Source organism: Rana temporaria, chromosome 5 (genome assembly GCF_905171775.1).
Source record: "Rana temporaria chromosome 5, aRanTem1.1, whole genome shotgun sequence".
In the NCBI taxonomy this organism is placed as follows: Eukaryota; Metazoa; Chordata; class Amphibia; order Anura; family Ranidae; genus Rana; species Rana temporaria.
In genome coordinates this window covers 94,447,964-94,462,737 of record NC_053493.1, presented here as the reverse complement: position 1 = coordinate 94,462,737, position 14,774 = coordinate 94,447,964, and the positions used below count along the sequence as shown (strand labels likewise).

The following is a 14,774-nucleotide window of genomic DNA, read 5'->3' as shown; positions in this document are numbered from 1 at the left end:
TTGCCTGCTCTGTGCAAGCATATTGCACAGAGCAGGCCACACCTCCTTTTTCTGTTGTCCCCTACCAATGTTTTCCTCTCCTTCTCTCCCTAGTATACCCCCATAGCAAGCAGTGAGCCACGGGAGCCCACACGAGGGCGCACTCCTGAGCAGGTTCTTGTTCTTTGTTAGCAGGTTCCAGGAAACGAAAGCTTTCCATTTACACAGACTTCTTTCTGCAGAATTGTATTGATATATACAATGGTGGTATTTACGCATTCTAGGCTGGGAGTCTGCTTCCCCAGTATTATTATTATTATTATTATTATTATTATTATTCATCAGGATTTATATAGCACCAACAGTTTTTGCAGCGCTTTACAATGTAGATGGGAGGACAGCACAATTACAATACGTTTCAATACAGAAGAGACAGGAGGGCCCTGCTCATCGAGCTTACATTCTAAAGGAAGGGGGGAGGTGGTACAAAAAGTAATGGCTGCGGGGGATGGTCTGATGGGGGTGGCTCAGGTACGGTATAGGTGGGTGTGGGATAGGCTTCCCTGAATAAGTAAGTTTTCAGGGATCTCCTGAAGGTGGACAGGGTAAGGGCTGACTGGACATACTGGGGCAGGGAGTTCCAGAGGATGAGAGAGACTCTGGAGAAGTCCTGGAAGCGAGCATGGGAGGAGTGGAGGGGACGATTTGGGCGCTATCTGTAGATTAGGTTGATGATGTACCCGGGGGGGGGGGGGGGGTATTGTGGATGGCCTTGTATGTTGTATTTTAGTATTTTGCTTTTTATACGGTGGGGTAGTGGAAGCCAGATAAGGGAATGGCAGAGAGGAGCAGCAGTCACGGATTGGTTGGTGAGGTGTTGTCAGTCTAGCAGCAGCATTCATAATAGACTGAAAGAGGGATAGCCTGCGTATGGGGTAGTCGGCGAGGAGAGCGTTGCAGTAGTCGAGGCAGTAAATAACCAAGGAGTGGATAAGTTGTTTTGTGGGGTCGTTAATCAGGAAGGGTCGAATTCTGGAAATGTTGCAAATGTTAAGCCAGCTTTAATGTGTTTGCATTGAGATGTTCCACTTGAACTATATCATTTCTTAGTTTATGCCATTCCCTTGTTACAGCCTTGAGGGATCACAGAGGTGAGGAAACAGTTTGTTTTACCTGTAACAGACCAGAAGAATTTCCTTGTTTTAAGCCTCCATTAGAACATGTATAATTCCATGTCTGCATCTTCTTGGGGAGTTACTTGGTCAGTTATTTGTGGACCGTGTCAAGTCAGTTTGCCCCCATATTATCTATTTCGACCGGGAAGTATGTCAAGAGCACAAAGTGACATTGGAAAGAAAATAACTGTAGTAAGGTGCAGAGTAAACTGTCAGCATTGGGTAAGAATAGATGATAAACATGTAGAAAGGTCACCAGGCAAGGTAGCTGGCAGCACACCAGAGACCAGGTGTTTAAACACATGCTGGTATTTTACATGCTGTCTGTCATGTCATAAGTAAAGCTGTCATTTAGTGTTATGTGTCTGTGACATAAGCACGTGAATGTTCAACATGTGATCAACTCCTGGTGTATCTGAGGACACTGTGACCGCAGTTGACAGAAACCATATACAGATTTTGCAATTTCCGAACGCAGCAGAGCTGAACAGGCCATTATGACATTAGTGAAGGAGATCCAAGCCAATGTTAGGTCACTCTGTACAGGGAAGGATATTTCTCCATTTCTTCTTGCAGTACACCTTACTATTAAAGGGAGCTGCAGTATTGCTTTATTTCATTAAGGTGAAGCAAATGCCAACATACAAATCGCTTCATTATATCAATTATCAAGGAAAACTACAGGAGTCCGTAGTAGCTGTAAGCTCTTTCAGAATTTTTAAGGTGTTCATTTCTTGTTTGATCAGACATTTTTCAGTATAGCATTGGACTTTAATTTATGGAAATAATATCAAGAAGTACTAACCCATACCAAGATTAACAGATCAGCTTTTTCTTAGTCAGACAGACAGCAGGTAATACTCTCATTGTGTAATAAGTAGCATTACAAATTTGAGTCCTTGATCTAGAACAGGGATGCTCAAACTACGGCCCTCCAGCTGTTGCGGAACTACACATCCCATGAGGCTTTGTAACACACTGACATTCACAGACATGACTAGGCATAATGGGAATTGTAGTTCCTGAACAACTGGAGGGCCGTAGTTTAAAGACCCGTGATCTAGAATATTAAAGGGAACAGGAGGAAGTACGCAGGTCATGGCTGACCTTTTTTCAAACATGCTATTTGTAAAAATGTAACCCATTACACCGATCGTGTCCCGACCCTTTAAGAATTCTAAAAGCTGAAAGTTGGAGGCGGACATTCGGATCATGTGACTGCTGTGATTAGCTGTATTGGCAAGTATGCATTGTGAACTTACTGATCCCTACCTGCTACTGCGCTGGGAGTGCGCCATCAGCACAGTATTTTTTTTTTTTTTGGGGGGGGGGCGCATATATGCGTCCGCTCTGCGTTAAGGACTACCCGGCGAGCAGCTCCATATATGCATACAGTTAGGCATCAAGAGGTTAAACTAGTAGTACAATTCTTGTTCTGCGCTAGTGGCTTTTAAGTAATTAAGCTTTTGGGTTAGCATGACAGTCGGGGAAGTAGCATTTTTTTCTTTAACCCGTTGGGCTGCTTTACACTGGTGGTGGCTGCTGAAAAGCAATCAGTGATGGATCACTCTTCAAGGAATATTTGACAGGCAGAGAGGAGCCATTATGTTGCCTACTCCCTGCCTGTTTTAACCCTCCTAAACTTGCACTATCGCATCATAACTCCATGCATTGCACACCATCACGGCGCAGTTGTATGATGGCCCCATTTAGTTGGTGGGCGATACTGTCTGCCAAGCGCAACATTAGGGATAAATTATGCCATGTCTATAATGCAAGGCAGTGAGGGGGGGGGGGCATAAAAATGCAGCCTTTGGCTGGCAAGGAAATACAGTATATTTATAGATATTGGTAATCAAGGGTTAAAACAAGTTTACAGCTGCAAAGTAGCAGTTGGTTTAAAATCGGCCCGCTTTCCTCTTCTTGGAAGAAGTGATTTGATTGGCTGTTAAACTGGGACCACTAAAGGAGGATTCAGGATGTAGAGCAGTGGAAGATCGGCAACTCCTGTCTCTCTTTAGCTCTAATCACTTCCAAGTCTGGAGCTTCAGTATCCCAGTGGCAGTTTTCTGGAAAGCAGCAGATTGGGGATTCTCCATCTCCTGATCTCTGTGGACTAAAGGCATTGGGCTACCATTTGGGTTTAAAGTGACAGACTTGATAAAAAACAGAAATCTATTCACGTACCTTCTATTGTTCTTGGCCTTCTCCAAATCTACAAATAACTTGACGTGACATCAAATGACCTTGCAGAAGTGAGGGTGAAAAAGAGAGGTTCTAGAGCTCACAGAGGACGTTACAAGGAGGCACAAAAACACAGTAGGAAACTCGATGAAGAATAGATTGGAGGGCCATGAATTAAAGTAGTGGATGTTTATAGATTATTTTTTGGAGCATAAAGATATTTTGTGTCACTTTCATGCTAAAGTAGAGGGCTACAACGTGTGTGTGTGTGTGTTTTTTTTTTTTTTTTACAGTTTTTAGTATTGTAGTTTTTCTCTGTTTCTCGGGAGCACAGGGTTTTGAGGATGGATACATATTGTTATATACCAACTTAATTTGGTCTCATCTTTTATATTTGGAGGTATATTGTTTGTGTGTGCTAAAAACACCTTTGCACTATTTTTAGACCCGGTTTACACAGGGGCAACCTGTCAGGCGACTTGGCTGCCTGACAAGTCACGCTCCATTCTGTACAATGGAACCGTTCTAATAGGAGCGACTCAAGTCGTACTATTTTGAGGAGACTTCGAATCGGCTCGCATTGACTTCTACTCGGAAGTCGTTTTGCAAGCCGTGCTATACGGGCAGCTTCGGTTCTTACTGTAAATAATAAAAACAGAACTACCATATTTTATTTTTTCAATATGTTTTTTTTTTTTTTTTTTCTTAAAATTCTTTCCAAGCTTTAAGGAGTAAAGGAGTTGCAATAAATACAGGGTTATATTATGAAGATAAACGGGACTACCATATTTTCTGGAGCCTCTTATTTTTAGGCTTTTGATTAGTAATTTTCCAAATCTGTAATGTACATATTAGTGTCTGTGTGAAAAATAGAATAATTTATATATATATATATATATATAAACAAAAATTTTTTACTCCCACTGACCACCAAGCCTGAGAAATGGTCTACACCCACTGACACTGGTGCGTTTTCTACTCCAATTGGTCACATTCTGAAGTCCAGTAATCTGGCCGTTTGTGTAGAAAGTTTGGAGACCCCTGCTCTGGGTGCCTGTCAAGGTAAGAATACAAGGGAGAGAGAGTAGGCATCATCAGTGTGGTTAGTCTCTAGTGGTGCAGAGCTGAAGGATCTAAAATATGTTAAGCTATTTACACGGCACAACAGCACTGTAAATGTAACAGTTTGACTGGAGTTGCCCTTTAAGCAGCAGTAGAAATGGGATGACATTGTGTGCTCACTTGCAACATTGGCACATCCTGGGTTACAGTGGGTGGTAAGTGTAGGTGTTCTGATGGCGTCACGCATGCTTTGGTACAAGAACATTTTATTAGCAACATGTTGTATGCCAAGATTGTGCTTACACAGTATGTCTAAAGACTTGGAGGGAGCAGGGCCAGCTAAGGAAAGTGAAGATTTAAAATGATAATACAAATGTATTTTATTTTGATAGTAACATTTGTGATTACAATTCCTTTGGTAACGGTTTTTGTGTTCTGCCTTTTTATTTAACAAAGCATAAACCAGTAAGAGAATTACAGTGATCCACCATTTATCTTTCATTACCTTCTTTGCTTTAAAGTGGTTGTAAACTTGTACATTTACCTAGTGAAGTAACTGGCCTAAGTTGATGCACCGAGAGGAAACAAATCCTCCCATATAAGTTGTATCTGTCTATCTGCAGTGTTCTGTTCCCTACATCTGTTCAAAGTGCTGAATTTTATAAGCTCGTCCGAGTTCAGAAAAACGGGGGTTGAGAGCTGGAGTTACTCTGCAGAACTCAGTGAGCTGATTGGAGGGAAGAAACGCCCTCTGTCACACAGCTGAAGCTGTCAATCAGCTGAAGGTCCCTCCCTTGTCACCATTTTTCTTTTGGTGTCAGGAAAACCTTGTCAGAAGAGATTCATGCTGATGGCAGAGGAATGAAGCAGCAAGCAGAAATTACACTTAGGGGGTTATTTACAAAAGGCAAATGCACTTTGCACTACAAGTACAAGGTGCACTTGAAATTGCACTGAAAGTGCACTTGGAAGTGCAGTCGCTGTAAATCTGAGGGGTAGATCTGAACTGAGGGGAAGCTCTGCTGATTTTATCATCCAATCATGTGCATGCTAAAATTCTTTATTTTCCTTGCATTTCCCCCTTAGATCTACAGCGACTGCACTTCCAAGTGCACTTTCAGTGCAATTTCAAGTGTACTTTGCACTTGTAGTGCAAAGTAGATTTGCCTTTTGTAAATAACCCCCTTAGTGCTTTTAATATTACATACTATGGAGGGATATGCTTTGCTCATACAGTCAGGTCGATAAATATTAGGACATCAACACAATTCTAATCTTTTTGGCTCTATACACCACCACAATGGATTTGAAATAAAAAAAATATGTGCTTTAACCACTTAAAGCGGAGCTCCACCCTGAAATCAACTTTCACTTAATGTCCCTACCGCTCCTAAATGATGCATAATCGGCGATTTTCATATTAAAAAGTGTTAGAATACCTTGTTAAATACAATGGCTTCCGGTCTACAGCCACTCGGGTTTTCAACAGGTTTTCTGTAGCTTCCTGTCCCGCGCTGTGCCTGCTGGGAGCCTGTCTCCGAGCTCCCTAATTATAATATTCCGCTCTGTTAGCACAAACATTGCGCGACTTCGTTTTGCAGGAAGTGACGCGGATGTAAACAAAGGAAAGGGCGGGCGTTTGAAAATTCTCCATTACAGCACAGATACTGATCCTGTAAGGAGACGCTCACGCCGCCGGACACCTTTGCCAGTGCGCATGCGTGAGAGAGATCGAGCGGTGGATGCTGGGACAGCATCCACCGCAAAGAGGAAGTGCCTGCTTGTGGGCTTCTACCGCCCAAAGCTAAGATGGCAACAGGAGGAAAGCCAGAATATACGTTTTTATTCGGGATAGAATAACAGCGGAGCGGCGGTGGGAAACAAGAAACTTGAGTTTAGCACAGCAGTGCTATTACACTTTTAAATAGCCAATAAACAAAAAGTCAATTTTGCGTGGGAGATCCGCTTTAAGACCCGGACCATTACGCAGGTAAAGGACCTTGCCCCTTTTTTGCGATTCGGCACTGCGTCGCTTTAACCGACAATTGCGCGGTCGTGCGACGTGGCTCCCAAACAAAATTGGCGTCCTTTTTTTTCCCACAAATAGAACTTTCTTTTGGTGGTATTTGATCACCTCTGCGTTTTTTTTTTTACGCTATAAACAAAAATAGAGCGACAATTCTGAAAAAAAAAATCATTATTTTTTACTTTTTGCTATAATAAATATCCCCTAAAATTATATATTTTTCCTTCAGTTTAGGCCGATACGTATTCTTCTACATATTTTTGGTAAAAAAAAATGCAATAAGTGTTTATCGATTGGTTTGCGTAAAATTTATAGCGTTTACAAAATAGGGGATAGTTTTATTGCATTTTTATCAATAATTTTTTTTTCTACTACTAATGGCGGCGATCAGCGTTTTTTTTTTTTTTTTATTATTATGACGACATTATGGCGGATACATCAGACAATTTTGACACATTTTTTGGGACCATTTTCATTTTCATAGCAAAAAATGCACTGTTTTCTGTGAAAATGACAATTGCAGTTTAGGAGTTAACCCTTACAGTGCCCCCTAGTGGTTAAGTGTGACTTCATATGTGTTTCTAACTGTAGGGGGGCAGGGCTGGACGTGTGACGTCATTGATCGTCTTTCCCTATATCGGGGAACAGACAATCAATGACACTGCCACAGTGAAGAACAGGGAAGGTGTGTTTACACACACCTCTCCCCGTTCTTCAGCTCTGGTGACCGATCGCGCGGCGGCGATTGGGTCCACGGTCACGGAGCTTAGGACCGGGTTGCGAGCGCGCCGGCGGCGGCGTGCTCACGACCCCACAGCTGGGCTTAAAGGTACAGGTACGTGATTGTGACCAGTTGTGCCATTCTGCCGACGTATATCGGCGTGAAGGGGTCCTTAAGTGGTTAACTGCAGACTTTCAGCTTTAATTTGAGGGTATTTACATCCAAATCAGGTGAACGGTGTAGGAATTACAACAGTTTATATATGTGTCTCCCACTTTTTAAGGGACCAAAAGTAATAGGACAGATTAACAATCATAAATCAAACTTTCACTTTTTAATACTTGCTTGCAAATCCTTTGCAGTCAATTACAGCATGAAGTCTGGAACACATAGACATCACCAGACGCTGGGTTTCATCCCTGGTGATGCTCTGCCGGGCCTCTGCAACTGTCTTCAGTTCCTGCTTGTTCTTGGGGCATTTTCCTTTCAGTTTTGTCTTCAGCAAGAGAAATTTCATGCTCAATCGGATTCAGGTCAGGTGATTGACTTGGCCATTGCATAACATTCCACTTTCCCTTAAACTCTTTGGTTTCTTTCGCAGTATGCTTCGGGTCATTGTCCATCTGCACTGTGAAGCGCCGTCCAATGAGTTCTGAAGCCCTTGGCTGAATGTGAGCAGATAATATTGCCTGAAACACTTCAGAATTCATCCATTTTGGCAGCAATGCATTGAATTTTTTCACAGTCTAATACTAGCATAATAAATCTTATAAGCTCTGTGCTTACATCTTATTGACTGCCATTGTAAAAGAAAATGGCAGTCGCCGACCAGCAAAATCAGCCTCCCTCCTTTCCTCTTTGCCTCTCCGACTCCTCATCAGATTGTAAAATAGGAGCACAGTCCTCAGATGAAAATTTCACTTCTGTCACAGCTTACCCAGAAGTGGCAAGCGCTTATAGCCTGCAACATTTTTGGTGGTCCCATAAAAAGTAAGGTATTCACCAGATACAGTTCTAGAGAGTAACAGCCCTTACACTACAACAGCTTGCACTTTTTTGCCTACACGGGCATTGTTACCGCAAATCCGAAGACGCGTAAACCGAAATGTGTAGGCTGTTGTACTGTATGTTCAAGAATTTACTTCAATAAATAAATGTTGGAAGAGAGCCCCAGTGCTGATTGTTGGTTTGTTGTTGTCCCAGGTAAGAGGATGACTCGAGCATCGTATTTGGAATGTGGGACTTGGGAATATGAAATGTTGGGTTTACATACTCTCTATGTGACCGTTGTACCATGTAATTGTATGAGAAATTATCCTGTTTGTATTGCTTCCTTTTTGTGAAATCCCTGGTGTTTCTGCCAATTCCTCGGCTTTCCTATTAAAATATGACCATGCTAAGCAGGAGAACATACAGTGGTCAGTTCTCTAGCTATGCTGGTAACTCAGCCTGCTCTCCTCCAATGATCAGACTTATGCTGACCCTCCCCCCACCATTCACTGGGAAGATCATTGTGTCTTTGCCTCTGCCCCCCCAGCTCTTATTCAGCTGAGGTTATTTGGCGATTTTATAAAAAAATCAAAAAATGTATACACACACGTTTTTCCTTTCTTTTTATTTTAAATTTAATGGGTTGGTTTACAAGGTGATCATTTTCAATTACTTTAATGGGAGGTTGAGCTGTGTAGCTTTTGTATGTTGTCAAGACGTTACTCGATGGCTTGGCCTGGTGCATGTGTGACTCTTCAGAAGACTAGGCATCCTATACATATTGCCCGGCCCCAGGCAGCCTGCAGCAAACCTGAAAAACACTAATTAATCTAATCATACAGTTGAATAGATATTTCCTATAGCAAGCATTTGAGCTTAGTTTGGTATCTTGAAACAATTCCCTTATCCAGATCCTTGGGGGTCTGTGTGACATCACATCTCTGCCTCTCGGTACTAAGCCACTCCCACATGTCAGCAGTTTTAGGAAGGCTTTGACTATTTACACTAAAATGCATTCATTTATGGCAAAATATTTTTGTATTTGCGGCTACAACCACTTTAACCCTTTCATGGCCAAAGCTGTTTTTGCAGGGTTTTTTTGCACATGTTTACTAAATAATTTTAGACCTGAAGATTTCACAAAACCCCCAAACATTATATTTTCTGAAAGCAGACACCCTATAGAATAATATAGTGTCAGGAGCCAACAGGCAGGGAGGAGAGGAGAAACAAAAGAACTGTGAATGATGGAGGTACGTAAGCTGACCACGGTGTCAGGGCTCAGTAGCCATGATGAACCGTGGTCAGCTTACAGAGGGGAGGGTAGAAACTGGCAGGATCAGCCAGTTTTTTTAGGTGTTACAGGGGGCCACATTACACAGCACAAGCACTGTGATGTAGAAAATGCTGTAAGGGAACAGGATCCAATTTATTTATTTGTTGGTTGACAAACGCTTTAACTTTTTTTGCATGTTTTGCAATGCAGATCGCGTTGCAAAACATCCTTTCATGGCTAAGGTAGCCGGAGACACGGAGAGGCTGACCTGGAAGTGACGTCATAGACGTTGCTTTCTGGGTCACAACAAGAAGGGGGGGGGGGGGCAGTGGACGTGCCTTATTTTCCAATTTGATCAGGGATTGTGAAGATGGGATATTTTATTCTGAGTATTCCGAGCCAACAATTTACACACAACCTTACATACCATATATTCATAGAAACCTAGAAAAGTGACAGCAGAAAAAAGACAGGGTGGTCCATCGGGTCTGCCTGGTTTTCTTTCTTTTTTTTCCCCGAAAGGTGTTCAAATACAAATGAATAGCATTCAGATGTTATCCACCCAGGGGCTTGGCAGACATAAACTGTGTTTTTATTTGAAGCGTCCATGAGTTAACCTTGAGCTTTTAGAAGAATAGGAGGAGTCTGCTGCTCATCTGTGAAGTGGTATGTACATAGGCATGCGTCTCCTCACTGCAGCTGTCACAGTGTGTGATGTAATTTCTACCTCAGCCTGTGGTGAGGGCTGTGTGAGAACAGCATGGAGTCTGCCAGGGTGTGAGGATAATGAACGGTTTTCTTTCGGAGCTAATTTATATTATCGGCACAAGAATCTTGACAAAACTCTTCTCATGAACATCTTCTAACGATACACATTACTTATCCATTATGGTTTTTTTGTTTTGTTTTTTTATGTGGCTGTTTTATGCTTTAGATGTAAGCGATCATTTATTTTTAGTAGGATTTGAATTATTGTTGTAACATTTTCTGAAACTATATTTTGATGCTGCATTTCTACATGCATACTATTTCATATTTGGATTACATATTTCATATCAAGAGTCATAAAAGCTCATTCTGGTCTCCATCTATAAGTTAGGAACTATACTTGAATTTATGCTTATTGATTAAAAAAGAAGTACAGCCAGTGCTCGTTTGGCTGTACTTCTCCTTTGTATCACAGGATACAAAGGAGAAGTACAGCAGACAATGGGCTGAAAACAGAGCTGGTCCAGGCTCAGGCAAGATTGCGACAATAATGTCAGGATCTGCCCACATGCCTGGACCGGTACGTGGCTCAGCCTCTCAGAGAGCCACTGAGAGCCTAAGCCGGGCACTCCCGCCCCCTCCACAGCCCAGCACTCCAGTGAGCACGGGGGGGGGGAGCAGAGTGCTCAGGGAGCCCTTAGAACTGAGCAATTGGCGGTGTTTGCTCGCTCGGTTCTCAGTGTTAAAGCCAGCGGGGGATAGATGCAGCATCGGAGGCTGCATCCAGCTAGATAAGTATGATTAAAAAAAAGTGTATGTATGTGTATAGTATAGTATAGTGGAACCTTGGATTACGAGCATAATCTGTTCCAGGAGAATGCTTGTTAATCAAAAGCACTCGCATATCAAAGCGGTTTTCCCCATAGAAATCAATGGAAACAAAGATAATTTGTTTCGCTTTGACTTCTATGGCGCCCCGCACCTCTGGCCAAATGCGGTAGTGCATGCCCCATTAGCTTGAATTCTGCTCGTTTTGCGAGACAACACTTGCAAACCGAGTTAGAATTAAACAAAAAAAAAAGTTGCTCATTATTCAAAATGCTCTATAACCTCGTGTGTGTGTGTGTGTATGTGTATATGTATATGTGTGTGTGTGTGTGTGTGTGTGTGTGTGTGTGTGTATGTGTATATGTATATATATATATATGTGTATATATATATATATATATATATATATATATATATATATATATATACCCACCCATACTTCTCTTTTAATGATTTGCGCCATTGGCCTTAAAACATGTATTTATATCCAAGAACAAACTGTACTACATTACATTTTAGCAATCCTTTAGATGTTCATAGCAGGACCAACGGGTAATTTTTGAACAGATATAACAAAATACTTTTAAAGCTGAAGTTTAATGTGTTTATAATTTGCTGTCCCTGGTTCCCTATCCTAAATCAACACGTATTTTTTTTTAAATACCTTTCCTTTGTCATTATGATGTATTTTAGACCCAGTGGTGTCATCACTGGCTCTCTCTGCCTCTCCCTGCAGTAAGATGCTGTACATAGCTTCCTGAAAGAATCACAGCACCCTGCCCCATTTTAAGAGTCCTCAACTCTGATGCAAGGAGTGGGCTGGCTCTTGGGGAACATTATGCAAATATCATAATGCCTGGGTGGGTGTGTGTCTGGAGAAGTGGGCATACCCCACTTTTAAGTACACAATGGGGTTCATTTACTAAAGCTGGAAAGCGCAAAATCAGGCTCACTTCTGCACAGAAACCAATGAGCTTCCAGGTTTTATTACCAGGCTTAATTGAACAAGCTGGGGTTAGAAGCTCATTGGTTTCTGTGCAGAAGTGAGCCTGATTTTGCACTCTCCAGCGATAGTAAATAAACCTCATTGTGTACTTAAAAGTGGGGTATGGCTGTACTTGGCAGACTGTATTTGCGTGTAGACCGTCATGGGTAACATCTACATGTGAACAGCTATTTAGCTGGATGGGGGCAAGTGAAATTGTTGTGTTTTGTCAGAATTAGAGAAGCCTGCAAAATGTATATTCTGTTTCCCTATTTTAACAGGCTATAGAAAAATTTATTGTGACCAGTGGGAAATGCTAAAATACTTGCTTTACTGAGCAACATAAGTAATACAAACATTAATGTTTCACTGCTTTGATTTAATATCCAGGTAAGTAAATTGCCTTAATCCAGCATTGCATAAAGTGGAGTAACAACAACCATTCAGTAATTTTAATTGGTCTGATGTGATTAAATGGATATAAAAAAATGCGATTGCTTCACATTTTGTTTTTTTCCTCCAACAGAATTCTGTTTTTTATCTGAAATACAAGGAGGCTTTGAGAAAGAAAGCCTTAAAAAGCATGAGCATGCAGAGCCACTGCTGAGTAACACTGCATCGCTATTTGACTGGGACATGGTGGATTTATCCAGAAATATCTCTGTGGATGGAAAGGCTGTTCCAAGCAATTATTCCTTGTCTGCCATAAAATCAGGTGAATTAGAGTGAAGATTGGCTCCATTTCCTGTATCTGAGTAAAGCTACTTCCTCACCAATTTATCTGCTTTCTATACTATGCCATTAAACCACTTCCTTTTTATATGAAGAGGTTAGCTTGCATCACATGTAGCTGTATCTCAAAAGAAAAAAGGTTGATTTGCATTATTTATTTTTATATTCCTCACAATATCTGTATATGCTCTATAGACCTACCTCCATTTCCTCCTAATGGAAGCAGACCTAGTTATGTGAGAAACGCATCAAGCCATCTCCAAACCACTGCTTTCTCGCCATTACAATAAGGCATATAGGATAATATATAACACTGATACGTTTGCTAAAACCTGTTTGGCTAACCTATGTAATTAGTGAGGTGGTGGTATATGGAATAGCACAGCCGTGGCCAAAAGTTTTGAGTGACACAAATATTAATTTTCACAAAGTTTGCCCACCTCTTGAGGATTGACCACAAGTTCTCAATGGGATTAAGGTCTGGGGAGTTTCCTGGCCATGGACCCAAATTTCGATGTTTTGTTCATCAAAGCACTTTGTTATCACATTTGCCTTTATGGCAAGGTGCTCCATCATGCTGCAAAAAGGCATTGTTCCTCACCAAACTGTTCTTGGATGGTTTGGAGAAATTGCTCTTGGAGGATGTTTTTGTACCATTTATTCATGACTGTGTTCTTGGGCATAATTGTGAGTCCCACTCCCTTGGCTGAGAAGCAATCCCACACATGGATGGATGCTTTACTGTTGGCATGACATAGGACTGAAGGTAGCAATCACCTTTTTCTTCTCCGGACAAGGTTTTTTTCTGAGTGCCCCAAACAATCGGAAAGGGGCTTCATCAGAGAAAATGACTTTACCCCAGTCCTTGGCAGTCCAATTCCTGTACCTTTTTTCAGAATATAAGGCTGTCCCTGATTTTTTCCTGGAGAGAAGTGGCTTCTTTGCTGCCCTACTTGACACCAGGCCATCTTCCAAAAGTCTTCACCTCACTGTGCGTGCAGATGTACTCACACCTGCCTGCTGCCATTCCTAAGCAGACTCTGCACTGGTGGTGCCCCTGATCCTGCAGCTGAATCAATTGCAGGAGACGGTCCTGGCATTTGCTGGACTTTCTTGGGCGCCCTGAAGCCTTCTTCACAAATGCAGTGGAAATGTTTTTAATGGGATTAAAATGTCATTGATTACCTACTGTCTGTGACAGATTCAAATTTTCTGTACTGTCCCTTAGATCTGTGTCTCCTTGGTAGTGCCTTGGGACCCAGACCCCCCACTGTGGGCACAGCCTGTAATGTTGCTTTGAACACTGCATCTTGCTTGGGCACTCACCTTGGCATGGAGTGCTTTACAGGTTTAATCGTAAGTGATGGTCTAGGAGTTAGTGTTGTCACTCCAGTCTTTGGGGTGATATGTAGTATGTGTGGCATACACTCAACAGCCACTTTATTTAGGTACACCTGTTCAATTGCATAGTAACGCAAATTGCTAATCAGCCAATCACATGGCAAATACTCAATGCATTTAGATGTGGTGAAGACCACTTGCTGAAATTCAAACCAAGCATCAGCATGGGGAAATGGGATTTAAGCGACTTTGAATGTGGCATGGTCGTTGGTGCTGGACGGGTTGGTCTGAGTATTTCAAGAACTGCTGATCTACTGGTATTTCCCCGCAGAACTATCTCTAGGGTTTACAGTGAGTGGCAGTTGTGTGAACCAAAATGCCTTGTTAATGTCAGAGGAGATTGGGCAGACTAGTTTGAGATGATAAAAAGGCAACAGTAACTCAAATAACCACTTGTTACAACCAAGGTATGCAGAATACCGTATCTTAGCACATCGAACCTTGAAGCATATGGGCTACAGCAGCAGAACACCACACTGCCACTCCTGTCAGCTAAGAACAGGAAAATTAGTCTACAATTCGCACATGCTCACCAAAATTGGACAATAGAAGATTGGAAGAAAACATTGTCTGGTCTGAGGAGTCAATTTCTGCTGCGACATTTAGACAGTAGGTTCAGAATTTGGTGTAAACATGAAAGCATGGATCCATCATCCTGCCCTAAACAGTTGAGTCTGGTGGTGTAATGGTGTGGGGGATATTTTCTT

General features: G+C 41.9%; 1 protein-coding gene across 1 annotated transcript in view; it reads left to right on the top strand.

Annotated features, from left to right (window-relative positions):
• The window catches only part of GSDME (gasdermin E), a 143,762-nt gene that overhangs the window by 81,125 nt on the left and 47,863 nt on the right, over positions 1 to 14,774 (top strand). Inside the window, exon 6 of the mRNA XM_040352883.1 lies at positions 12,461 to 12,649. Within this exon, the coding sequence (XP_040208817.1) occupies positions 12,461 to 12,649 (189 nt within the window). The remainder of the gene's footprint in view (positions 1 to 12,460; positions 12,650 to 14,774) is intronic.